Below are 27,797 nucleotides of genomic sequence, written 5' to 3'. Positions count from 1 at the left end.
AATTAGAAAAATGGATTTTCAGCGCAGGATAATTATTATTATTATTCATTATAATTTATGCCTTATTTAGAATGATGCATTTCATGGTAGTGAATCATCTTCTGTGAATTGGCCTTGTAGTTTTTACAATTAACTCCCCACATTAATGAAATCCTCTGCAATAATCACTTTTCTCTCATATGTATTTATCCTTTCAGTTATTTTGTATTAAGCATGGTGAATGCAAATCAAACCGCGTCAGACAGGTTCATCCTTCTTGGAATCACGGGTATCCCAAACTCACAAGTATTATGTATCCTGATATTTATAATAATATATTTAATCACGCTTACAGGAAATGCTTTACTTGTAATTGTGGTTGGAATTAATATCCGACTCCAGACACCAATGTATTTTTTTCTGTGCAACTTATCCATTATTGACATTTGCCTTTCTTCCACCATTGTGCCTAAAATAATGGCTGTTAGCTTAGCTAAGGACAAAAGTGTTTCACTCTTAGAATGCGCTGTACAAATGTACTGTCACTTATCTCTAGGGGCAACTGAGTGTTTAATTCTGGCTGTAATGGCCTATGACAGATATGCAGCGATCTGTAAACCATTACAGTACAACACAGTTATGAACAAGAGATTCTGCATACTTATGGCCACCGGATCATGGATATTCTGCTTTGTCAGTTCTTTCATTCATGTTGTCTTTACTTTCCAGCTGCCTTATTGCAAGTCCCACCACATCAATCACTTTTTTTGTGAGATGCCTCCTGTTTTAAGGCTATCTTGCAAAGATACTTGGCTCAATGAAGTAGCAATGAAAATCTCAGCTGTGTTAGTTGCCATGTTTTCTTTCTTTTTGACCCTGATTTCTTATGTTCATATAATCTCCACTATTCTCAAGATACGTACCAATAAAGGAAGGCTTAAAACATTCTCCACTTGTGCATCCCATCTTGTTGTGGTATCAGTGTTTTATAGTACCATCATGTTCATGTACATGCGCTCTCACTCAGCTTATACTCCAGAGGAAGACAAAACGGTTTCCATCATTTATACTGCTGTGACACCAATGCTAAATCCTATTATTTACAGCATTAGGAATAAGGATGTCAAAGGTACACTAAGAAAGAGGCTGAACAGACAAATACCTGAAAAGTTCTAAGGATGATGACTTTATTATTTTTTTTAAGCAACTTGCTCAGTGTAAGTAAATTCCGTTTGCTTTTTATTTCACTTACATTTCAATCATATCAGTGGCTGAATGCAGAAATGGTTCATGTGTTTCAACTCAAATTAAAGTCAAATTTTCAGCAATTGTGAACTTTTATGAATAAAATTCAGTGGTGAAAAGAACAATCATGAATAGGCCACTCTAAATATACTTGATTTGTAAACTTAAAAAAGATAACAAGAAAGAGAAAGAACTGACCCATGTATTTGCATCAAAACATGTCCACAAGCTTGTATTTATACACCATTAAAACTTAACTTTTTATTACTGATAAATAAGATAAAAAAGTCCAGTGATAATTAAAACATGGTTAGGACAAGGGAGACGGATTAACTTGGGGTAGTGGGCTGGTGGTACAGATAAGTGGTAAATGTATGGTAGTAGACTACATGCAATGTTATACAACACAAATCGCCCCCTTAGAAGAACATAACCCAAAGGGTCAGTGGGGCCTAAATCGGTGGGGTTGTGTAAGTCGCTCACTTAGTTAGCACCCCCGATGTGTACAACATTAGTATGGGTAGAGGTGCTGCTAATCATTGGAGAGGCAGGCTTAGTAAATCCCAGAGCTTGCGTCTCTAGTGGAACAACCCCCGTTGTGCAGCCCTTGGTCAGCCAACCCCTTCACCCACAGCACAACCCTCCCAATTGGCGGATATCTGCTCTGATATGAGCGTTGAAGCTTCCACCTGAAGCAGTACATTGTAAACCAACTCCTTCACCCATTTGTTAACATGTACTGTTTGCTGAAAATGCAACTGAAGAAATTGATGGGGCAGGGTGAGAATCAGTAGCTTTTTAGTGATGTAAAATAGAAAATTCCAGGAAAAATTTTCATCCATCCTTTTTAATATTTTAACCCCGCCTCTTATCTGAATGATTCTTCTGTTCCACATAAGTATCATGGCATGTTCTAACGTACAATATGGGCAGGTGTCAGATATAACAGTTACCGTATATACTCGTGTATAAGCCGACCCGAGTATAAGCCGAGGTACCTAATTTTACCTAGAAAAACTGGGTAAACTTATTGACCACCAGCAGCCTCTGCCACTCTCCGCCCACCCTATTAAAACAGCAAGGCCACGCCCACTCTCCAATCTCCACTATGCACTTGCAGTGAGGCAGGGATGATCCGATCATCATGTGGCAGAATATCTCCACTCCTCAGCAGGGCTAACCGGCTGGGCTGAAACTGAGACGCAAGATGGAGAGTGACAGACGTGCACACTCCCCTCCCACCGGAAGAAGTAAGAGAATCAATCTGCAGCGTGACGTGAGACGCAAAGTAGCGATGTCAACTCCTGCTCCCCTCCTGCGTATGACTCGCGTATAAGCCGAGGTAGAGTTTTTAAGCAAATCTTGTGTGCTGAAATACTCGGCTTATACACGAGTATATACGGTAAGCTGCCATTACATGGGCTAAGGGCTCTCCAGCACAATACTGACTGAACAGGATAGAAAATCCTTTTGGATGAGGCCTGCTTTGGCCTATTGATGAGTCCCTATCTAATGGTTTCACACATGGTTGACCACGTTGGGTTAAGGAGGAAAACTGTCAACATTGCCATATAAGAGGATTATTAGGGATATGTCCAGCGTTATTTCTAAATGTGCTGAGAAGCATTTGCTGTCAAGGGTCAAACATAGAAAGGGAAGGATTGTTTTTTTCCCCCCAGTAGATAAGCCAATAACAATAATACTCAATGGGCATCGGATCCATATTTAAGATACAGGAGAAAGGGATGCAATGTGTACCAATTTTTCCCTGCATGACAGAAAGTATAAACTATTCATCATGATCGATATCTTTGATTTAAATAGGCAGCAAAGTGGTCAGTGGGACTAATAATATTATAGCAAACAAAGGTATATACTGAATGCCTATATAACTTTATTATAAGGAGTTACTGGGATACACAGTGCACTGCAACTTTACAATATAGAAAAGTACATTAATATAATATAAATATAATTGTTTAAGTGATAAAAAAAGGCATTAGGAAGGAATAACTGCCCTGTAGGGCTTACAGAGAAGGATTATTGAACAAAACAGTTAGAACAGTTGAAAGATTAGAGAGCTCAGCTCAAACAGCTTATAATATAAAGGGATAAGAAACAATTAACACATAAGGCTATACATTATAATTGGTGACGATCATTTATGCTATTGGTGTGGGCTAAAGCAGCTTCTTTAAACTGGTGGGTCATTAATGAGCTTTTAAAGAGCATTTAAAGAGCTAAACCCTTACTTGCAAACAAAATTTTAAGAAGGTCCAAAAGTAGAGGGGTTAAATGGAATCAAACATTTGGCTTGTGACATGTAATGGGAATTTAATAAAAGTAGATAAAATGCAAGGACTCTCATTTATACCAAGGATGCTCTTTTTCCTTGTAACACAGGGATCATGGCATTGACCTAGTTTTCCATTCTGCCAATTTGCTAATTGAAGAACAATCAGTTGTGTGGTGTTCATTTTCCAGTTTCCTAAGGTAACCTTTAAAACTTTCTAGATTTGAGTTTTGCCAGGTGAGAAGAGTTGACCATATTCAGCATACTCTTAATAAAGAACCACATCTGAAGGCATCATAAGATTAACCCTTATACTATGGATGCACAGAATCCAGGATTCGGTTTTGGATTCAGTCAAGATTCTGCCTTTTTCAGCAGGATTCAGATTTGCCTAATCCAAGTTCCTGGCTGAACCGAATGCAAATCCAAAAAATCACATGGCTTTTCCTTACACAGACAAGAAAGGCAAAACAGTTTTAGTTGCACGCATGGTTCTTTTTACTAATCGTTTACATATGCATAGGTTTTAGATTTGGTTTCGTATGTGGCCAAATCTTTCACTAAGGATTCAGGATTTGGCTGAATCCTAAAATAGTGGAATAATTAAATAATTGTATAAATATATACAATTATTATAAATATAAAATATAATTACAATGCAGATTATTGTGCTCAGTGTCAAGGAGACAAAAGGCTGGAGGACCCTACCCCGTAGGGTCTAAATGGGAGGGTAACAGACACAATTTGGAGGGGTATGAAAGTACTGTAGATTACAGTTTGTTACACTGTCAAATAAGTGCCAGTTCCCAGTTCAGGTGTTATCCAGGTGTTCCCAGAGGTAGTCTTTGAGTTTCGTTTAAAAACTTTGAAGGAGGATTCTCTCCGGAGAGTTTCAGGAATGACATTCCAAATATAAAGAGCCGCAAGAGAGAAGGGTTTAATACGGGAAACAGCAGTAGTAGTGGGGGTACAACCAAGCTCTGAGAGGAGTGGAGGTTTTGGCCAGGAACATATAGAGAAACAAGAGATGAGATGTAGTTAGGTGCAGAGGAATGAAGGGCTTTGAAGGTTATGAGGAGGAGTTTATAAGTTATTCTTTGTTTTATAGGAAGCCATGATAAGGACTTCAGCAGGGGAGGGGCCTGTACCCTTTTGGATGAAAGAAGGATAATTCTGGCAGCAGTGTTTAATACAGACTGTAGGGGGGAGAGATGGCAGTTAGGGAGGCCAGTTATTTGAAGGTTACAGTAATGTAGTCAGGATAGTATGAGAGCATGCATGAGTGTCTTGGCCATAGCAGGTTAAAGGAATGCACGGATTTTGGCAATATTGTGCAAGAAAAAGTGGTGACAGTGGTGTTAATATGATCAGAGACGGAGAGAGAGGAGTCAAAGATTACCACCAGACAGCGAGCTGAGTTGACAGGATTAATGAGCCATTAATAGAGATAGTAAAAAGTGGAGTAGGACCACGCTTTAGGTGGAAAGATGGTTAGTTCAGTTTTTGTTAGGTTGAGTTTGAGGTGGTGCTGGTTCATCCAATTTGAGATAGCCAGGAGGCAGTTAGAGATTTGAGCCTCTGTTTCAGCTGTTAATGAAGGGGTGGATAAATAGTTTTGGGTATCATCAGCATACAGATGATAATTAAATCCAAATGATTGGATGAGATCTCCCAAAGACAGAGTGTACAGGGAGAACAACAGCAGGCCAAGCACAGAGTCTTGCGGCACCCCCACATTTAGTGAATCTGGAGATGAGTTTCTGTTAGCATAGGAGACAGTGAATGATCGGTTAGAGAGGTAAGAAGAAAGCCAAGATGCAGCCTTGTTACAGATACCAAGCGAATACAGAATCTGCATCAGGAGAGAGTGGTCAACCATATCAAATGCAGATGATAGGTCAAGGAGGATAAGGATGGAGACGTGACCTTTGGCAACCTGAAGATCATTTGTATCTCTGTACAAAGCAGTCTCAGTAGAGTAACCAGGCCGGAAACTAGATTGCAGAGGGTCCAACATATCATGGGTGTGTAGAAAGTTAGTAATACGGGAGAACACAATACATTCTAACAGTTTAGAGGCAGGTGGTAGAAGTGAGACAGGACGGTAATTTGATAGACAGGATGGGTCAAGCATGGCCTTTTTAAGAATAGGCTTTACACAGGTATGTTTGAAAAAGAGAACGGAAGGTTCCAGAAGCTGGAGAAGAATTGAAGATGTGAGTAAGTGTTGGCGTAAGCTCTGCAACACAGTGTTTGAGCAGAGAAGAAGGCATAGGGTCAAGGGGGCAAGTTTTGAGTGGGGAGGAATATTTTTGGGGGACGAGCAGTGGCTTTCTCCTTGCTACCCTGTCATAAACATTGTTGCTGTTCAGTGTTCTCCTGATGTTGGACATTCACCAATATGAGACAGACCTTCACTTGCGTAGAAGTTGCCCTGGCTTCCTTTGTAACTTTTAGGACTATTAGATGTCTTGCAGTTGGAGTTATCTTTGATGGTAGACCACTTCTGGGTAGGGTAACGATATTGAATTGCCTCCATTTGTACACAATCTGTCTGATTGTCGATTGGGGGAGTCCAAGCACTTTAGAGACAGTCTTGTAACATTTTCAAGCTTTATGGGCATCAACAACTTTTCCTAAGGTCCTAAAACTCCTCCTTTGCTCATGCCATGATACATATCTACAAATGTGTTGTATGTGTGATCAGGCTTTGCTGGCTCACTGTTCTTTAAATAAAACAGGGTCTCTCACACCTGATTCATTCCATTGACTGAAAACACCAGACTCTGATTTCATCTTTAAATTATATGACAATCATAATGATTCACTTACTTTTGTCACATGAAGATACTGTATACTATTGGATCATAAAAATACAATAACTACATGAACAAATATAATCATTGTTGTTTCATTTGTTTAACTAGGTTTTCTTCATTTACTTTTCGGACATCAGATGATGTTTTAGGTCACATTCATATAAAATATAGAACATTATAAAGGGTTGAGTGTGGTTCTGGAGTGGGGAGGGAAGGATCTGGAGAGGGCAATGATATTACTAAGAGTTTTGTTCTCCTTTAAAATAATATATACGTTAAAGACAGATTGACTAAAATTAGAACTTGAGAACTTAAGAGTTGAGGTTTAGCCTCTCCTTCACTTTCAACTCAAGGAATAGTGCCTGAGAAGCCTTAGCTCAGTGGAGGAGTGACAGGAATTTGTAAAACAGAATAAGACTTCCACAGCAGAGATTTCAGGGTCAAATGTAGAAACCAGGTCAGAGGATTGACTCGGGTTGAGACAGGCAGCAAGATTTGTAGTCAGCACATAGGCCAAGGATCAGGAAACAGACAAGGGAAAATTTATAGACAAGGGTCAGAAACTGAGAGATCAGTCACGAATAGCAGGTTCAGAGACTTTACCAGCAGGTGTAGAACTAAGGCCTCAGAATCTATTTAAAGGCACTGAACATGCACCAAAACACCCTGACATACACAGGAGGAACAATGTGCAAAGTGCAAGCAACATGTGATGGTGGGTTTAAAATAGAAATCTATAAACTTCAGGCAACTTCAAAACATACCTACCGGTATCTTTTTGAAATTTTTCTTCCTGTACAATTATTTTTTCTAAATATGAAGTTACTATAATTCCATATACACTTAAAAAAAATCAATTGTCCTGGGAACCAACAGTCTCATGGCCAACTGAGACACCTACCAGATTGTATTTAAGGATCATGCATTCTTCTTTGCTCATATATAGCGATGAGGATCATTACTTTAAAATTCAGAGTTGAAAAATCATAGAAAACTAGCTAGGAATCAAAACACTTCAAGCAAAACATGTTAATAATTTCATAAAAAGTTGTCTTAATTTTATCTACTATATTTATATATATTCAGTGGGATTTCTATTTAATCTTCTTCGTCTGGATCAATTCAGATATTTAAAGATGAACCAGGTGAGCCTAAAAAATTATCTGTACAAGTAAATTTAAAATAGGCACATGCACACTCACATTCACAAAAATACCATAAAATATTGGATGCAAAACATGAAGTTATTTTGACAGTATAATTTCTTGATCAGGATAATAGCATTGCCTATAATGTATACAGAACAATAGTAGAGTAGAGTTTTCCATCACCTTGGTTAATTTAACGAGCCCATTTCTGAAGTTTAGTTACAGAATTAAGAAATAAGGGGCAGATTTACTAACATTCAGATTTTACGAGTCGTGTTTTTGTCCTCTAGAAATTCGGAATTTTTTAATATCTCTAAAACTCTTAAAATCCAAGGTTTATTAAAGTGTAAAAACCCTGAAAAACTCTAATACAAATATTTGCCAATAAAACCAGGTGAGGTCCTATAGAAGTCATGGGGAGCTGCGCCAATCCTGTTGGACCTTTTTTTCAGCCCTTTAGACTTTTAGAGGTTTTCTGATTTTTTTCACTATTAATTGTCTGAAAAACTAAAATTTGTGAGGTTTCAGATGTATTCATATTTTTTAGCACATCATTCAGAATTTTTTTCTGTAGGCACTTTTTAAATTTGGATCTGTACGCACTTTTTAGAGAAAATACGTTTAATGTGGTTTCAAATGCTCTAATTCCAATAAAATCCAACCTTTAATAAATGGGCCTCTAAATGTATTTTTATCAGTAAAGAATAGTATGTATAGCAATACATTCATTTACCTGAATCTATTCAATTTTATTACAGGTAAATGTTTTTCTATTACTTGCTAACAGACATGAAAATTACTTAATTGTCATTTTAGTATACAAGATTGGGTTCACATTCATTGTGTTGTATGCATATAGTTATTTCTAGTGATGAGCACATTTTTTCACCAGGCATGGGCTCTCAGGGAAATTCCGCTTTTTGCCATCTGCAAATTTTTTTGCCCCGAAAAAATTTGACATCAACAAAAAAGTCGCCAAGACAAAAAAGACATGGCAAGAAAAAATACCCATTGACTTTAATGCATTTAAACAAAAAAGTCCCAGAGACAAAAAATCACTCCATGAAAAATTGCTGATTGACTTTGATGCATTTGGAGTGAGAAAAAAAAGCACGAAAAAAAAATTGTTGCACATAATAAAATTTTTTTAACTTTTCTGCTTTCCTTCAGCAGTTATGAGCAATACCAGAAAAGAGAGAAAAGGCCTGATTTAATAGGGGTTCAATTAACAAAGGACTTCAAATTACAAATGATACTGAAAGTTGTTCCTGCAAGGGACAGGGACATGACATACCGATTCACTCCCTTCACATGCCATTATGCAATATGCAACATGCAAAGGGACTCCTGTTCAAGACATGTTGACTACAGCAATTAAAAGAGAAATGCATTAAGGAAGCCTCCAGCCAGCCATATTGCATTTCCGAAATCTGCTGTATATATGGTATACAGCTCAGCATCAACAGATGATGACCTATATGGTAATTTGAATTAGGTACTAATTTAAATTATACAATAGATTTATAGTAATTTAAATTTGGTAATTTGAATTTACTGTACATCATAAACTGGTTTTGTCTGTATCGTGGGTGTAGTCCTATCCCAATATTTTTCATTTATACTCCACCTCTGTCACCTCATGCTTAAGAAGGTCATCCATTGCCTGTACTTTCAAGGGACCCTTTTATATTTTTCTGACATTTAATTCTTCTGAATTTTCTGCCAGAAGTGTGTTGCACTAGGACAAGACTTCCCATACCATTGCACAAAAGCCAACACACCCTTTGTCTACATTGTTTCAAAAGGCATGGCAGATATTAGAAACTATCAAGGTTATAATGCAGCTCAAATGTAACTGAAGTGTATCATTTAGAATTTCCAATATTTCATATGAAAAACCCTATAGGAAAGTCTATGGGGGAAAACTGGAACTGAATCATGAGAAAAGTAAAATTTTTCCTTAGAATTAAATATCATCCATGAGTTTACATGTGATAAACTGTGAGATAATGTTTTCTCACTGAATTGAATCTGGCCCAATGTGTTTATGGTGGCCAATCAGAATCCACATACTATACATATAGTTTGGTTTAGGGATTTAGTTTGCTGGAAATTCCTATCCATGGGCCAATAAAGCAGATAGCAATGATAACTGACCCGTGTGGGGCCTCTTTAAAAGAAGGTACAGAGTTTGTGCGAGAGGGAACCTAAAAAATGTAACTTTGAAATGTAAAATAGTTAAAGGGATACTGTTATGGGGAAAAAATTTTTTCAAAATGAATCAGTTAATAGTGCTGCTCCAGCAGAATTCTGCACTGAAATCCATTTCTCAAAAGAGCAAACAGATTTTTTTTATATTCAGTTTTGAAATCTGACATGGGGCTAGACATATTGTCAATTTCCCAGCTGCCCCGAGTCATGTGACTTGTGCTCTGATAAACTTCAATCGCTCTTTACTGCTGTACTGCAAGTTGGAGTGATATCACCCCCTCCCTTTCCCCCCCCAGCAGCCAAACAAAAGAACAATGGGAAGGTAACCAGATAACAGCTCCCTAACACAAGATAACAGCTCCCTGGTAGATCTAAGAACAACACTCAATAGTAAAAACCCATGTCTCACTGAGACACATTCAGTTACATTGAGAAGGAAAAACAGCAGCCTGCCAGAAAGCATTTCTCTCCTAAAGTGCAGGCACAAGTCACATGACCAGGGGCAGCTGGGAAATTGACAATATGTCTAGCCCCATGTCAGATTTCAAAATTGAATATAAAAAAATCTGTTTGCTCTTTTGAGAAATGGATTTCAGTGCAGAATTCTGCTGGAGTAGCACTATTAACTGATGTGTTTTGAAAAAAAACATGTTTTCCGATGACAGGATCCCTATAAAGATTTATTCAGTCACTCTAAACACATTTTTAAAAGTTTGTTCCGGTAACCTTTTGCTATGATGTTCTCAGTCTTTCCTTCCAGACACAAATTCTGCTTCTACAACCTCCTCCTCATTTCACTCCAAGCAGCTCTTTCTTTAGATATATTCTGAACAATTTTTTAGTCATTTCTGACCAGCAATGAGCGGTATGGAAAGCGTAAATCAAACTTCCATGAACAGATTCATCCTTCTTGGCCTGACCAATATCCCATACTTGCAGGCTTTATATGTTTTGATGTTCCTCATAATGTATGTCATTACATTGACTGCAAATCTTTTACTTATGCTTGTGGTACAAATCAATTCACAACTACAAACTCCAATGTACTTTTTCCTGAGCAACCTCTCTATTGTTGATTTCTTCTTCTCTTCCACCATAGTCCCTAAAATCATGGCAATCACTGTATCTCAGGATAAAAGTATTTCACTGTTGGATTGTGCAACACAGATGTTCTTCAGTTTATCTTTAGGAGCAACTGAGTGTTTTATTCTGGCAGTGATGGCCTATGACAGATACGCTGCTATCAGTAAACCGTTACATTATACCACAATAATGAATAAGAGATTTTGCATAAGTATGGCTGCTGGGTCATGGATTATTAGCATTATAAATGCTGCCATTCATGTTTATCTCACATTTCAATTGCCTTTTTGCAGATCCCACCAGATCAACCATTTCTTCTGTGAGATGCCTCCTTTATTTAGACTGTCTTGTCGAGATACGTATCTCAATGAGGTAGTCATGTACATCTCAGCTGCTATAATAGGTGTGTGCTCATTCATTTTGACTCTCGTTTCATATGTTCATATCATTTCCGCTATACTTAAGATTCGTTCCACTGCCGGAAGGTATAAAGCTTTCTCCACTTGTTCATCCCATCTTGCAGTGGTATCTCTATACTATGGCACTCTTCTTCTCATGTACATGCGACCTCACTCTGCCTATTCTCCAGAAGTGGACAAAAACTTGTCCCTTATTTACACAGCTGTGACACCGATGCTGAATCCTATTGTCTATAGTATAAGGAACAAACACGTCAAAAACACAATTAGAAAAAAAATTAACGAAATAATGCCTTGGCTTGTTAAATGAATTTCTTTGGTATCATAATTTTTTTTTTAATTTATATGTATTTCCTTACATACATGGTTGGTATGTTGAATGTTTCTCTTCTGCACTTTGATAAAGGCTGGGGATCCTTCAAAAACTTCACTTTAATAAAACTTGCTATTTCATCATAAGACCCAAATGTGGACTTTACAGTCATTCATTTTTATGGAGTCCACACTCCATAAAGCTAAAAAACTGTGATGGAAATGTCATTGCAGAATCGAAAAATAACTGTACCATTTACTGCGTGCCCAAAAAGTTGGTGGGTACCTCATGCTATAGCAGTCATTGTGTGTTGCACTTTGTGTAGTGGATTGAATACATTTTTTGCTGCTTGGACTCTTGAGTGCTGCCTATTCTTGTCTAGAAATATAATTGTCTTGTCTGGAAATGTAATTGCAAAATTAAAAATTATTGTACAAACACTCCCTTCTGTAAAAAGTTGGATTTATTTAATCCATCATATTGCATGTATGTGCCCAGAGTTCTTAATGATCATTCCTTTTAGAAAGGTCATAATGGGGATTGAAACGTTGGACACAATAGAAAGAAGTACTGTTGCAGCATGGGACAGGTATGGGGCACATTTTACAGAATGCTCAGGACCTGGGATTTTCTGGATAACAGATCTTTCCATAATTTAGATCTTTATGCCTTAAATCCACTAGATAGGGTTATTTATCAAAATCTGAATATATCTGATTTTTCAAAATAAAAAAGTCAGACCAAACTAGAATCCACTGTTTGACATTATATATTATTTAAAAAAGTATGATTTAAATGGATCAGGGAAAAACTTGCGCAAAAACCCGAATTGTGTTTTTTTCTGATGTTCTTCCCAAATCTCTTAATTATTTCAGGCTTTTTCCCAAAAAGTCAGAATTTTTGAGATTTTTGCCGGAAAAGCCAGATATACGTAGTCAGATTTTTGGGCCAATTCCAGTGCAGATCACAGAAACTTCCAAGTAGAATAGGTACTTCTCCCATTGACATATATACAACCTCAGCAGGTCTGAGATGGCGGATTTTTGGGTTCTGACTTTTTCTATCCTCAGGGTATAATAAATCTTGAAAAATGCTATTTTTTTTGGATTTTGTAGTTAAAAATTGAATTTTTAAACTTTTTAGAATTTGGACTTTAATAAATACCCCTTTAAATAGGCTAATTATATCTTGTCTGGATCAATTACAAGGTACTATTTTATAATTACAGAGAAAAATAAATAATTTTTTAAAATTTGGTTATTTGGATAAAAGTGGGAGACAACCTTTTTGGTAATTTGCAGCTTTCCTGATAAAGTGTTTCTGAATAATAGATCCCATAACTGTATATTTCCACTACCCAAAAGATCTGTTGTCCTGTTGATTTTTCCTAAAATCCTTTCTACCTTTTTAAAATTAAAATCAAACATAAGATGTTCTCCGATTATTTTATATCACAACACTCATACGGAAGCAAATTAATCTGGGCATAATGGGCAAATTCTTTCTTATGGTTTTGTTATTCTGTGTTATCTGCAGGGGTTACACATTGGTGTACTTAGCAATTAAATAAACATCTATCTATGTGAAGAGTGTGATAGTTGTGCTGTGTCTGGGTGATCAAGTTTTGTTGTTTTACATATAGGACGTCAGAGGGTTAACGGGGGCCACTTTAATAAATGTGCAAAAAAGGACATTTGCTTAATGAATTACAGGTCAGTTCATTTTTAGTCTTTACTTATGCAATAAGAAATGTAACTTTCTTCTTTTTTTTTTTTTAAAAAAAAATATTCATGCCTCTGTTCAGTTCAGAGAACAGAAATACATTTATAGTGTACACAGACCCCAGACCTGCACTTAAGGAAAAAAATGCACAGAATTCCAAAAAAAAATAACTGTAGATCTCGTACTTTTTTAAAGTTGCAAAGATTGGACAGGGCCTAGTAACACATAGCAATCTAGATGCTTACTTTCATTTGCTAAAGGTTGCTATGTATTACAATACAAACTGTACAGACTTAGGGGCCGATTTATTAAGCAGTGACTTTTTCAGATTTGGATTTTTGATGCCAAAAATGTTATAGAAAAAAAAGGGTGACTTTTTTCAGGATTTATTATGCAACAAAGCTGCAACAATTCCAAATACAAAAATACTCCAACTGATTTGTGGTTTTTAGACATTTTCAGATATTTTTGATGCTGGCTGCGTCAGTATGAAAAAGTTGCATTTTTCTCAATTTTTCTGCAACTTTTCCCGTTCAGTGCTTTTCAGTTTCGAATTTTAAATAAATTTCATGATATTAGTGGTTTTATAGTAAAAAAGTAAGTTTAGTTGTGGTTTCAAATTTTAGTGAATCCACTACAATTTGAATTTTATTACTATGAGGACTCACCCTGGTGGTCTAGTGGGCCATTGGTGATCCTCTCTCTCCATTGCCAGTTTCTCCTATGGCGCGGGTTTTATGCGTCGCAAATGTCATGACGTCATTGCGTTTTGGCGAGAACTTTGAATATTTAAAAGAGGCTTTGTGCTGGAAACCATTGCCCGTTGTTATGTCTAATTTGATTAGTTTCCTGGGTGCGATTTGTCTGTGTTAATCATGGTTTTGATCCCTGCCTGTCTGACTAATCTGAACTCTGCCAATTCTGACCTTTTGCCTGCCTCACTATTCTGAACTCTGCTGATATTGACCGTTTCCTGCCTATCCTTGAACTCTGCCTGTACCGACCCCAGTCTGCATGATTATCCTTGAATTCCACATTTACCGACCCCGGCCTGCCTGACTATTCTTGCCTGACTACGCTTTATCATTTAATCCGTGAGAACCTAGTGTTGCCTTCCGTCCAAAACCTTGGAAACTAACGTTTCCCTTTATTCTTTCAGAACACTTGCTTGCTCCTCTCAAGTTAAGACCTGGTGGCATCTGAGTAGCTGAGGGCTCCTCCTGAGGCCAAAGGTGGCTGCTACAGGCAGAAGATTTAGCCATGATCAGGGAGCCTAGCACTTGTTCTGAATTTAGGGAGCCATACATGACAAGTGCATTACAAATTACACAAGGAGATAAACATAGAATATGGTACCTCTCTATACAAATTCCAACAATGGACAAAAAAGTGGTAGATGAAGTTTAATACAAACTTATGTTGAAACATTAAATTAGGTACATTTAGAAAAATCTTAGGTGAAATGGGTTTATGAATCCTAGTTTAATAGCCCCCTTTACTTTCAGGAAATAATTGCCAAGGTTCCTAACATTAAAAATGTTACCTTTTCAACTAAATGTAAGTTTTGTAATTTCTATTTTCATGCAGTTCCTTTTTTTTTTTTTTTAATAAGAAGATGTTTGTTAGCAAACGATGTACACTTGAGAAATCAAATGTCTTGAGAGTCAGCAACCTCAGGGTCAACAGAGACACATACCGGATTTATTTAAGGTTCATGCATTTGGTTTCTCTCAGATATAGAGATAAGGATCTGCACTTTAGAAATCCTGAGTTGAAAAAGCAGAAAGCTGTGCATCAATAAACCTCAAGCAAAAGGTGTTTTCCATTTTACAGGTTCTAAAAAAGTTTAATTGCATCTACTATATATTCCATGGGCTTTCTACTCCTTGTTTTGCTTCTGTGCCAATACAGATATGTAAATATGAATCAGGTAAGGTTTTCTGAACTTCAGTTTTGTCTAATTCTACTATTATACCAAAGGTGACTACATTGGAAATATGCTTATAAGCCCCCCCAAAAAAATATACACATGCACACGAATTAAAAATTAAAATTTAAGTATCAAAAACAACTGAGGAATTTAGCCATCATTTACTCTACAATCTAGCAGACAATTGATAAATAAAGAGGGTGCGTTTACTCATTAATGCATAAACCAGTTATATTAATTTGATTTTTTTCTTCTGAACAATAAATTAACATATAATATATACAGTCTAGTAGCTGTCCAACTTGAGAAGTTTTCCATCACCTTGATAATCAGTTAGAGGCCTATTTATCATACGTCGATTTTAATGGTCTTAGAGATTTTTGAAACCACAACTAAACTCACAAACTCTAAAACTATGAATGTCGTGGAATTTATTAAAAGATCAGAATTCAAAAAGTATGAACGAAAAATAATGTGTCTAAAAATATGGATACCAAACCTGAAATATAATATTTAAAAACAAATTAAAATGGTCAGTAAACCAGCCATTTCCACTTGCTACTATTAGATTAATGAACTGATCTCTTAGTTATTAATTGTACTTATAATTCTTCATTAATATTATATTTCACTGATATTTGTTGAGTGTACATCAAATTTCCACCATTATATAGTCTCACTCTTAGATAAAGGGGAATGGGTAACATGGTCAGAAATTAGTCATTACCATTTACTGTACATTACATTTAATTTATCAGTGTAGCTATCAAAGACTAACTTATTAAAGGGTTGTGCCTGCCTCTTGGTGAGCTGAGTAGTCTTTATTTATGGGCATGGCCCACCACTTTGTCATCTACTGTATATTCCACCCCTGTCGGTTCCCACTTCAGAAGGTCATCTGCTGCCTGTACCCTCACCGGACCCCTTTACTGTAGTTTACCCTGCTATTTAATTCTTCTGCATCTTCTACGTTGGTTTTTAATCTATCTTGGCTGACCAAATTGGAAGTGTTTTTGCTGTAGGCCAATCAAGGGAACTAAGGAAGAAAAGACGACCTGAAAAATGTTTCATTTCAAATGCTAAATCGTTAAAGGCATATTGAGTCATAGTTTATTAAAAGTGTGTAGCCATGAGATTTGCTTTTAAATAAAATTTCCATTGCTTTGATGTTCTCCTTAGTCTTGCAACAAATTCTGCTTCTACAACATCCTTCTTATTTTACCCCAAGCAGCTCTTTCTTTAAATATATTTTGAACAATTTTTCAGATGTACTTTTTGATCAGCAATGACTGGAATGGAATACTCCAATCAGACCTCCATGAACAGGTTCATCCTTCTTGGTCTCAGCAATATACCATACCTGCAGGCTTTATATGTTTTGATGTTCCTAATAATTTTTGTCATTACATTGTTTGCAAACCTATTACTTATCCTTGTGGTGAAAGTCAATTCTCAACTACATATCCCAATGTACTTTTTCCTGAGCAACCTCTCCATTATTGATATTTCCTTTTCTTCCACCATAGTTCCAAAAATCATGGCAATCACTGTATCTCAGGATAAAAGTATTTCACTGTTGGATTGTGCAACACAGATGTTCTTCTGTTTAGGTTTAGGAGCAACTGAGTGCATCATTCTAGCTGTTATGGCCTATGACAGATATGCTGCCATCTATAAACCATTACACTATACCACAATAATGAATAAGAGATTTTGTACAAGTATCGCTGCTGGATCCTGGATAATTTGCTTTATAAACTCTGCCATTCATGTTTATCTTACATTTCAATTGCCTTTTTGCAGATCCCATGACATCAACCATTTCTTCTGTGAGATGCCTCCTTTCTTTTTGCTGTCTTGTCAAGATACGTATCTCAATGAGGTAGTCATGTACATCGCAGCTTCTATAATAGGTGTCTGTTCATTTATTTTAACTCTTGTTTCCTATGTTTATATTATTTCCACTATACTTAAGATTCATTCCACTGCTGGAAGGCATAAAGCTTTCTCCACTTGTGCATCCCATCTAATAGTGGTCTCTATATACTATGGCACCATCCTATTAATGTACATGCGGCCTCACTCGGCCTATTCTCCAGAAGTAGACAAGACGGTGTCCATTATTTACACAACTGTGACACCAATGCTAAATCCTATCATCTATAGCATAAGAAATAAGCATGTCAAAAACACCATAAAAGAAAAAATGTGTGGACTTATTAAAATAAATTCTTTGGCATCATCGAGACTATATACATATTTATTCTGCACTTCTTCAAAAATTAGAAAACAATAAAATCTAATTAAAGAATAGGAAAATTAATTTAATCCTACTGAGGGCCGACGTTTCGGCCCTTATTAGAACTTTCTCAAGGATGATAAAGGTCCTAAGAAAGGCTTAATCACTGACCACAACAGAAGGAAGTGCTTGTCCAATCATATTCTTCATAATGGGTAAATTCTAATGCAGTCAGTGCTGTATCAGTGAAGTGAGCTTTAGGTCTCTATGTTCTGAAATTATTGTTTTCGCACACCAAATCATAGTGTGCAAAGTGTAAAAATATGCTCATTGTTGCATTTGCATGTTGCTTATGGGTTTGCAAATGATCATATAACCTATGATTTTAAGCCCAGGAGACCTTACAGGCACAGACACACTAGGGTCAGTTTTATCAGGTGACTTGCATCTATGTCTTTGGAATGTGAGAGGAAGCCCATGTAGACTGAGGTAGCATATAACACTCCTTGCAGATAGTGCTATCTTTAAAATACATTGAATGATCAAAAATGGTTGTCAGATAGGTCATGCATGTAAGATCAAAATTAATTAATTTAAAATGTCATGTACTTTTGTTATCTCAAGATTATCCATATACAGATACTGTTGTATATGTAATACAATTTAAAATATGGGGTACCTTACATTATGAATTATCCCAGAGGGATTACCTTGAATTTGGCTGGGCAAGGGATTGGGTTACTACTACCTGCAGCTCCTGGTAGAGCTTGGGCTACATGTAACTCTTTCCTTTTGGATGGGCCCTCACTGTACTGTAGAGAAAAGGTGAACTACACTGAATTCACACACATAGAACTTGATCTCTTAAAAGAAACGGATCCACACACACACACCGATTAGTGCAGTCGGGGATTATCCCCTTTTATTCAGCCACCAAACATGATGTTTGGTGGCTGAATAAAAGGGGATAATCCCCGACTGCACTAATCGGTGTGTGTGCGGATCCGTTTCTTTTACACATTGGTTGCTAAGGGACCCGGTCGGGTCAACGGAAGAAACGCACCATCAGCTTGCAGGATTGGTGAACTACAGGTGTGCGGTAGGATAATTACACAGTAACTTTAAGTGTCATTTTCTTCACTGTAATCCAAACAGGAACTTAGTTTGGGTGCTACATTCACTTTTATCTTGAATGCATATTGACTTGGCATCAGGCTCCTCAAACCTAGTCACCCCTTCCTGAGTGAGTTCTGTTATTACATGGGTTCATGAACAAGCACTTATCCCTCAGTAGGAAGTCTCTCACTACTGCTTACTTGGGGACTCTCTATGTCTGCAGCTGCTGATGACCCTGATCAGGTTCTGACTATGGCTTACCCCCCTCTAGGGCCTTTCCAACATTGACCTGAAGTGTCTCACTGTCACTGTCTCACTGACATTTTCTAATAATTCCACTACTGAAACAGGAAAGTATTTTAGGTGCAACTTCCACTTCACTTCTTCTATTCACTTTGCCTCACAAAGTGACGTTGATGTTGAGATTGCTATGTACCATAGTAATATAGTAAGTTAGGTTGAAAAAAGACACACGTCCGTCAAGTTCAACTTTGAAGTCTATATTTATAACCTGCTTAACTGCTAGTTGATCCAGAGGAAGGCAAAAAAAACAAATTGAAGCCTCTCCAATTTGCCTCAGAGGGGGAAAATTCCTTCCTGGCTCCAAGATGGCAATTGGACTAGTCCCTGGATCAACTTGTACTATGAGCTATCTTCCATAACCCTGTATTCTCTCACTTGCTAAAAAGCCATCCAACCCCTTCTTAAAGCTATCTAACTTATCTGTACAAATGATTCAGGGAGGGGATTCCATATCTTCACAGCTCTCACAGCTCTCTGAATATTTAAATGGAACCTCCTTTCTTCTAATCGGAATGGGTGGCTTTGTGTCAGCTGGAAGGACCTACTGATAAATAAATCATGAAAGAAATTATTGTATAATCCCCATATATATTTTTATATAGTTATCATATTACCTCTTAAAGGAGAAGGAAAGGCTAAAATTAAGTAAGCTTTAACAGAAAGGTCTATATAAATACACCAGTAAACCCTCAAAGTAATGCTGCTCTGAGTCCTCTGTCAAAAGAAACAGCATTTCTTTCCTTTTAATGCATACACATGGACTTCTGTATCAGACTTCCTGTTTTCAGCATAAACCTCCAGGGCAGGGCTTGAGCATGCTCAGTTTGCTCCTCTCCCCCTCCCTCCTCCCATCCCTGATTTAATCTGAGCTCAGAGCTGTAAGTGAGCAGGGAGAGACTCAGACTGGAAGTGATGTCACACCCCGCTTATATGGCAGCTTCTAAACAAACAGAGACAGTGTCTAGAGCTGTTTACTCAGGTATGGTAAATCATTCTGCAGAATAAATATAGCATTCTAGCTTGCACTATTGTGGCTAATCTGTTGGCAATAAACTGTCTTGGAGCTTTCCTTCTCCTTTAATTGTCTCTTCTCCAGCATGAACAACCCCCAACTTGGCCAGTCTTTCCTCATAGCTAAGATTTTCCATACCTTTTACCAGCTTAGTTGACCTTCTCTGCACCTTCTCTTACTCAATAATATCCTGTTTAAGCGCTGGAGACCAAAACTGTATGGTACATTCTAGATGGGGCCTTACCAGTGCCCTGCACAGTGGAAGAATAACCCCCACATCCTGCCAATCTATGCCCATTTTAATACAGCTCAAGACCTTATTTTCCCTTGATTTCGCTGAATGGCATTGATTGCTACAGCCAAGTTTAGTATCTACAAGGACTCCAAGGTCCTTTTCCATTGTGGATTTGCCTTGTGCAGTCCCATTAGGGGAATAAGTGGCTTGGATATTTTTACATCCCAGGTGCATGACTTAACATTTATCAACATTGAATCTCATTTGCCACTTAGCTGCCAAGATTGTCAGTTTGTTAAGATCCTGTTGCAAGTGTCACATCCTGGATGGAATTAATTGGGCTGCAAAGTTTTGTCTCATCTGCAAACACTGATACATTACTTTCAATACCCTCCCCTAAGTAATTAATAAACAAGTTAAATAAAAGTGGACCCGATACCAAGCCCCGAGGGACCCCACTAAGAACCTTATTCCAAGTAGTATTTGGCAAAATCCAAATAGATCACATCTACTGCTCCGCCTGCTGTCCAGCATCTTACATACCTCATCATAAAAAGCAGTTAAATTTGTCTGACATGACCTATCCTTCATAAAGCCATGCTGATCATAACGCCATTCACTATGACACAATTTTGAATGTGATCCCTTAACACAGTGATCCCCAACCAGTAGCTCGCGAGCAACACGTTGCTCTCCAACCCCTTGGATGTTGCTCCCAGTGGAATCAAAGCAGGTGCCTAGTTTGGAATTCCTTGCTTGGAGTCAAGTTTTGGTTGTATAAAAACCAGGTGTACTGCTATATAGAGCCTCCTGTATTCTGCCAGTCCACATAGGGGCATGTCTGTGTTGCTCTCCAACTCTTTTAATTTTGAATGTGGTTCACAGGTAAAAAAGGTTGGGGACCCCTGCCTTAACAAGCCTTCATATAATTTGCCCACCACATATGTAAAATTTACTGGCTTATAAATGCCAGGCTGAGATTGTAATACTTTTTTAAATATTAGAATGACATCAGCTTTCCTCCAATCCATAGGTACCATACCAGATGAAAGGTAATCTGAGAAAATCAGAAATAGAGAACGATCTAAATTTGAAATAAGCTCCCTTAGTACTCGGGGTGTATGCCATCTGGCCCTGGCACTTTGTTCACATTAATTTTTATTTAAGCTAGACCGAGCGGAGCCTACAGTGCAGCTATGAAGCGAGTCTGGGAACTCTGACTCTTTTATTGTATACAATGAAGAATAGAACTGATTTAGCACATTTCTGTTACAACCATACTGTTATCATTATGTGACTCACATCACTTATTCCAGCTCATTTTCTCTCTAGCTGCCTTCTGCAAGCCTGCCTCCTTCTCTCAAAATCACAAATTTACTACTCCTTCAACTCCCAGTAGAGCACAGGTTATATGTGATTGTTTCCTTTTAGGTGGGCCCCCAGTGTAGAACTTGATCTTTTATATAACTAGGGTGCCAGTGCTTCTTAAAACAAATTGATAACTCTTGACTGAATAGTTCAGTCTCATGGCTGACACTGATGTGATAGTACAAACATCAATCATTTCACAAATGCCCAAACACGTGTTTATCCCCTAGATCAGTAATCCCCCAACCAGTAGGTCGTGAGCAACATGTTGCTCTCCATACCTCTGATCACAAACAAAAATATAGTTCACTTGTAATTAATGTTCACTCACTTGTATTACCCAATTTCAGGCTGTGTAGAGGTATATAAACCAGAATAGGGATACTAAAAACAAGAAAAAGGAGTAAAACCCCACACTACCTTACTAAAATTAATTGAGATCTAATTATATAAGTGCTTAGTGCTATTATAAACATATGCTTAGTTCTCAATCAATTTAGCACCAACATACAATTAATGGTATTTCAATCGATTGTGTTTATACAACTAATCGTGATTAAAGTGCTTAAGTGCTATAAATTAGGTGCTGTGACTTTCAATAAAATGTATCTACTCCCAATTGATGAATAATCTAAAAGTTCATGGTTCTTATATGAATTAAATAAGGTGCTAGTGCTGTAGTCATAATTTAAAAGTGAGTTCATGGTATAAAACGATTAAAAATAAAGCGTCAGCAATTCATGAATAAAAGTTAGAAATTAGAAAATAGTATTTAGTACTTTAGTAACTCCACCTCTATACTATTTTCTAACTTTTATTCATGAATTGACGCTTTATTTTTAATTGTTTGAAACCATGAACTCACTTTTAAATTATGACTACAGCACCAGCACCTTATTTAATTCATATAAGAACCATGAACTTTTAGATTATTCATCAATAGTGTGTAGATACATTTTGTTGAAGGTCACAGCACCTAATTTATAGCACTTAAGCACTTTAATCATAATTATTGGTATTAACACAATCGATTGAAATACCATTAATTGTATGTTGGTGCTAAATTGATTGAGAACTAAGCATATGTTTATAATAGCACTAAGCACTTATATAATTAGATCTCAATTAATTTTAGTAAGGTAGTGTGGGGTTTTACTGCTTTTTCTTGTTTTTAGCTCTCCATACCTCTGTCTTGGATGTTGCTCCAAGTGGCCTCAAACTGTAAAATTATTTTGAGATTTCAAAACAGCAGAGACATTCCAAAACAGTAGATAGCACTATGAGATTTTCATTTGGACTGGGATTTTTCAGTGAAAAAACATGATTGAGTCACATTCTTTTTTTAGATTGAATTTTGAAAAACTTCAATTAAAATAAATAGCAAACAACAGTTTATAGTATAGAGTGTCTGGTTCATGTTAAAGTGTTTGTGCAAAACTAATCTGATTTGTATTTAATTCTCTGCAATTCATTTTTCTAAAAAGAATATAACTGTTGTTTGATAGTATACCATATACATGTAAAGAAGCAACTGTCTTGGGAGTCAAACAGTCTAATGGCCAACAGAGACAAAAAAGCTTGTATTTAAGGATAACGCATTCTGCTTTAAACAGATACAGACGTTAGTAAGTTACTTTAAATATGTTGAGTTTAAAAATCATAGAAAATCAGATGTGAATCAATAAACCTCAAGTAAAATGTATTTGACATTACACAGGTACTAAGAAAGGAAAAAAAACAATTTAATTGTATCTATGATATTTTCCATGGGCTTTTTATTCCTTGCTTCTGGATCAATACAAATATGTAAAAAATGATTCAGGTGAGCTTTTATCAACTTTTTTTCACAGTTTTTCCAAATTTACTATGAAGCTACATTGGTAGGGTCCCCCTAAAATGTATCTTTACAATGAAATGTAAAATATAAACATGCACACATATTCACAAACATACAATAAAATATGAATTCAAAAAACATCAGAACTAAAGAATTCAGCTATCATTCATTCTACCAAACAGCAGACAAAAAAAAAAAAGAAGAAGAAGTGAGGTGAGTGATTTTACTAATTTATACATAATAGAAGTGACTTTAACCATCTGATTTCTTTATCTAAATAATAGCATTTGCCTATAATATATATGGTACAGTACAGGTATAGGATCTATTATCCAGAATGTTTGGGATTTGGGGTTTTCCAGATAAAGGATTTTTTCCATAAATTGTATTAGCTTTTTAATTGTTTTTAGTTTGCTAGATTGTTCCTGAGCTCACGTAACTTAGGTCTAGTGAATACATATGGTTATTGTTTGAATTTGTCTACGCTGAATATAATATAATTACGTGCACCATCAGTCTTTTCTATGGAATGGAACATTAATAATTCATATATACCAGACAGTGCTTTCAAATTGAGTTGTGAACTTTTCCATCCCTTTGTGTTCTTGCACTTGTATCAGGGGTAAAAGCGAATTGTTATGTATTTGTTATAGTGTTTAGTTTCCAGGCTGTGAATGTGTTCACTTTTATAGTAGCTATTCTGCTCTCTTTCAGCTAATTGAAACTATACAAGACAAAAGAGAGACTGAACAGATTAGAAGTAAAGGCGCAAGTTGTTCCTGCAATTTGCGGAGTAATCATTGAAGACGTTTCACTACTCATCCGAGCAGCTTCTTCAGTTCAACTGACTGGTGTGGGAAGTCCTCTGCATATAAACTCCTCCACTAATCCAATCACAATGGCACATTGTAACTCTATGACATCTATGCTGAGGACTTCCCACACCAGTCATCATTTGAACTGAAGAAGCTGCTCGGATGAGTAGTGAGACATCTTCAATGATTACTCTGAAAGTTCAATTTTTTTAGAATTACTTATATTAGATATACCACGACCTGGATGAATAAAGATCGTCATAGTTGTATTCATTATTGTCCAGGAAAACCACAGCAGCTTTTGTGAAGAAGGCTGAGGGCTGACAGAAGCAGAGATTTATAATACTGTACTGTGAATATTGGTTAGTTAAGAAATCAACTATGCTATGAGATGTAATCTGCTCCTTACAGCCCACGGCCCAACTGATCAGACAGCAATGAGGATTCACCTCTGTGTGAATATATTAAACATATCCTGAACTATTTTTGTGCTTTCTGATCAGCAGTGAGTGGAATGGAGAACTTAAATCAAACCTTAATGAACAGGTTCATCCTTCTTGGTCTCACCAATATCCCATACCTGCAGACTTTATGTGTTTTAATTTTCCTGATAATCTATATCATCACATTGTCTGCAAACCTTTTACTTATCCTTGTGGTGAAAATGAATACACAACTACATACCCCAATGTACCTTTTCCTGAGCAATCTCTCCAGTATTGATATCTTCTTCTCCTCCACCATAGTCCCCAAAATTATGGCAAACACTTTATCTCGGGATAAAAGTATTTCACTGTTGGATTGTGCAACACAGATGTTCTTCAGTTTAGCTTTAGGATCAACTGAGTGTATCATTCTAGCAGTTATGGCCTATGACAGATATGCTGCCATCTATAAACCGTTACATTATAACACAATAATGAATAAGAGATTTTGCATAAGAATGGTTGCTGGGTCATGGGCAATGTGCTTTATAAACTCCGCCATTCATGTTTCTCTCACATTTAAGTTGCCTTTTTGTAAATCCAACCTTATCAACCATTTCTTCTGTGAGATGCCTCCTTTATTTAGACTGTCTTGTCAAGACACGCATCTCAATGAGGTAGTCATGTACATCTCAGCTGCTATAATAGGTGTCTGTTCATTAATTTTGACTCTTGTTTCATATGTTTATATCATTTCGCCTATACTTAAGATTCATTCCACTGCTGGAAGGCATAAAGCTTTCTCCACGTGTGCTTCTCATCTAACAGTTGTTTCTATATACTATGGCACTGTCCTATTGATGTATATGCGGCCTCACTCAGCCTATTCTCCAGAAGTGGACAAGATAGTGTCCATTATTTACACAACTGTGACGCCAATGCTGAATCCTATTATCTATAGTATAAGGAATGAGCATGTTAAAAATGCAATTAGAAAAAATATGAATGAACTTTTTCGTGGATTTATTAAAAGAATGTCTTTGGGATCATAAAAACTATACATATAAAATTTTAGTCTGCTCTCCTTCAAAAATGAAAAATGAGAAAATAATCAATTTGAATAGAAAATGACTGGACCAGCACTCCCTTCTGTGAAAAAAATATATGTATTTATTCCATCACAATACAAGTAGGTGTCTAATGTTTATCTCCTCATTAGGACATTTTGCAATAATTATTCCTTTCTCAAGATAGATATAGAGCTTAGGCAGGAGGAAGAACACATTTTTCATCAAGTACCATTAAGCAGCTATAAATCGAAGATGTGTTTGTGGTATGGAAGGGCACCTAAATATTTGTTATACTTACATATGGATCCTTTGTTCATACAGTTTCTGGAGGTGAGGGTGATTAGACATGGAGCTGGCATTTAATCCGACAGATAGAAAGCAATTGTTACATTATAAGAGTTAATCCAGTGCATACATTAAATTCTATCTCTATAAGTCAGTTTTCCTCCTTTTGGGGCCGCTGGCTGCTCTACTAACTACGCTGAGCTTGCCTTTCCTCTCTGTATTACAAATCATTCTAGCACTTACTTCACCTACTGGTAGCTACCGCTGTGCCAGGCCCTTCAGAACACAACTTACTCCAGCAACTGAGTCCAAAGAGACATGCAGGGGCAGATTTATCAAGAGTCGAATTGAAAAATTTAATTTTTAAATTCAAATTTTCAACTACTTTTATGGGGTTATTTATCAAAGTCCAAATTTATCTTAATATTTTCTGCTACAAACTCGAATTTGCTTTGCGGGAATAAATCAGATTTTCAGTATTTTTACGTATTTTTAATTAGATTTTCATGATTTTTTGGATATTTCACCCAAAAACTCAGATTTTTGCCTGAAAGCTCAGAAAACGTTGGGGTATTGCACGAAACTCAGCGCACATCAAAAAATTATTGGGACATCTCCCATTGACTTATATGCAACCTTGACAGGTCTGAGATGCCGGATTTTCAGCTTCATACTTTTCCATCCTCTGAATTTAATAAATTCCAAAAAGCTTGATATTTTAAAAGTACAATTTTATAAAAAAAAAATCAAGATTTTTTCATGATTTTTGCATTCGGAGTTTAGTAAATAACCCCCTTAGTGTATTAGACTGTGGGAGACCACTGGCTGGAGCTGAAGAAAGTCTGGAGGGATACCTGCCAAGAAGTCCTGGGGAAAAAGAACAGAAAGCACAAGGAATGGTTGTCACCGGGTACATGGGATCTTACGACTGAAAGAAAAGAACTCAAACAGAAGATGAATAATCGTCAAAATCATCAGGAGAAGATGGATCTCCAAGCACAGTATTGGGAGACAAATCGGATGGTGAAAAAGAGCTGTAGAGCGGATAAGAGGAAATTCATCCACGACCTTACAGAGGAGGCAGAAACGGCAGCGGGGAAACAGGACATGAAGCGATTGTATGAGATCACCAGAACTCTCGCAGGCAAGAACACACAGCCATCATGTGCAACAAAGGACAAAGAAGGCCGCACCATTACCAACGAAGGCCAAGAACAAACGAGATGGGTAGAGCACTTTGCAGAAGTCCTCAATAGGCCACCTCTAGAGCAGCCTCCACTCATCCCACCAGCAGACAGCCTTTTGGACATCTACACCAACCCACCCAGTAGAGCCGAGATCATCACAGCAGCAAAAGAAATCAAGGCTGGGAAAGCAGCAGGTCCAGATAATATCCCACCTGAAGCCCTAAAAGCGGACGTCATAACAACCACGAACATGCTATACCCACTGCTTCAGAAAGTCTGGGAGCAGGAAAGCGCGCCAAAAGAGTGGAGGGAAGGGCATCTGGTGAAACTTCCCAAGAAAGGCGACCTCTCCAACTGCAACAACTGGCGAGGCATCATGTTCCTATCTGTACCTAGCAAGGTACTCACACGAATCATGCTGCTGAGACTGAGGGAGGCTCTAGACAAACGACTGCGAGATGAGCAAGCAGGCTTCAGGCAGGACAAATCTTGCACGGACCACATTGCAACATTGCGCATCATCATAGAACAATCACTGGAATGGCAGTCTCCACTTTACACAATCTTTGTAGACTTTGAGAAGGCCTTTGATAGCGTAGATAGAGAGGTCGTCTGGAAACTTATGGCACATTATGGGATACCACCAAAATTCATCTCCATTATCAAACAACTTTACAACAAAATGCCAACACAGGAATCCACTGGTCCTTCACTAAAATCTTGGAGGACCTAGACTTTGCAGA

At 37.1% G+C, this 27,797-nt stretch overlaps 4 protein-coding genes across 4 annotated transcripts; all 4 read left to right on the top strand.

The window, feature by feature from the left end:
• Nucleotides 1-213: 213 nt before the first annotated feature.
• Nucleotides 214-1,155, top strand: LOC108699103 (olfactory receptor 2D3). The gene has a single exon (XM_018230962.1). It carries the CDS (start codon nucleotides 214-216, stop codon nucleotides 1,153-1,155), a length of 942 nt encoding a protein of 313 aa, XP_018086451.1.
• Nucleotides 1,156-10,562: 9,407 nt separating this feature from the next.
• Nucleotides 10,563-11,507, top strand: LOC108699581 (olfactory receptor 1020). Its single transcript, XM_018231663.1, has one exon. The coding sequence runs from the start codon at nucleotides 10,563-10,565 to the stop codon at nucleotides 11,505-11,507; it is 945 nt and encodes a 314-aa protein (XP_018087152.1).
• Nucleotides 11,508-16,456: 4,949 nt separating this feature from the next.
• On the top strand, nucleotides 16,457-24,411 carry LOC108699102 (olfactory receptor 1020). The gene is made up of 2 exons (XM_018230961.1): nucleotides 16,457-17,370; nucleotides 24,372-24,411. The coding sequence occupies exons 1-2, from the start codon at nucleotides 16,457-16,459 to the stop codon at nucleotides 24,409-24,411; spliced, it is 954 nt and encodes a 317-aa protein (XP_018086450.1).
• A 190-nt stretch (nucleotides 24,412-24,601) lies between these two features.
• LOC108699101 (olfactory receptor 1020) lies at nucleotides 24,602-25,564 on the top strand. The gene has a single exon (XM_018230960.1). The coding sequence runs from the start codon at nucleotides 24,602-24,604 to the stop codon at nucleotides 25,562-25,564; it is 963 nt and encodes a 320-aa protein (XP_018086449.1).
• The last annotated feature ends 2,233 nt before the right edge of the window (nucleotides 25,565-27,797 follow it).

This window comes from Xenopus laevis, chromosome 8L (assembly GCF_017654675.1).
Source record: "Xenopus laevis strain J_2021 chromosome 8L, Xenopus_laevis_v10.1, whole genome shotgun sequence".
Taxonomy (NCBI): Eukaryota; Metazoa; Chordata; class Amphibia; order Anura; family Pipidae; genus Xenopus; species Xenopus laevis.
Note: the sequence above shows the minus strand (reverse complement) of the source record. Positions and strands in the feature narration are given on the sequence as shown.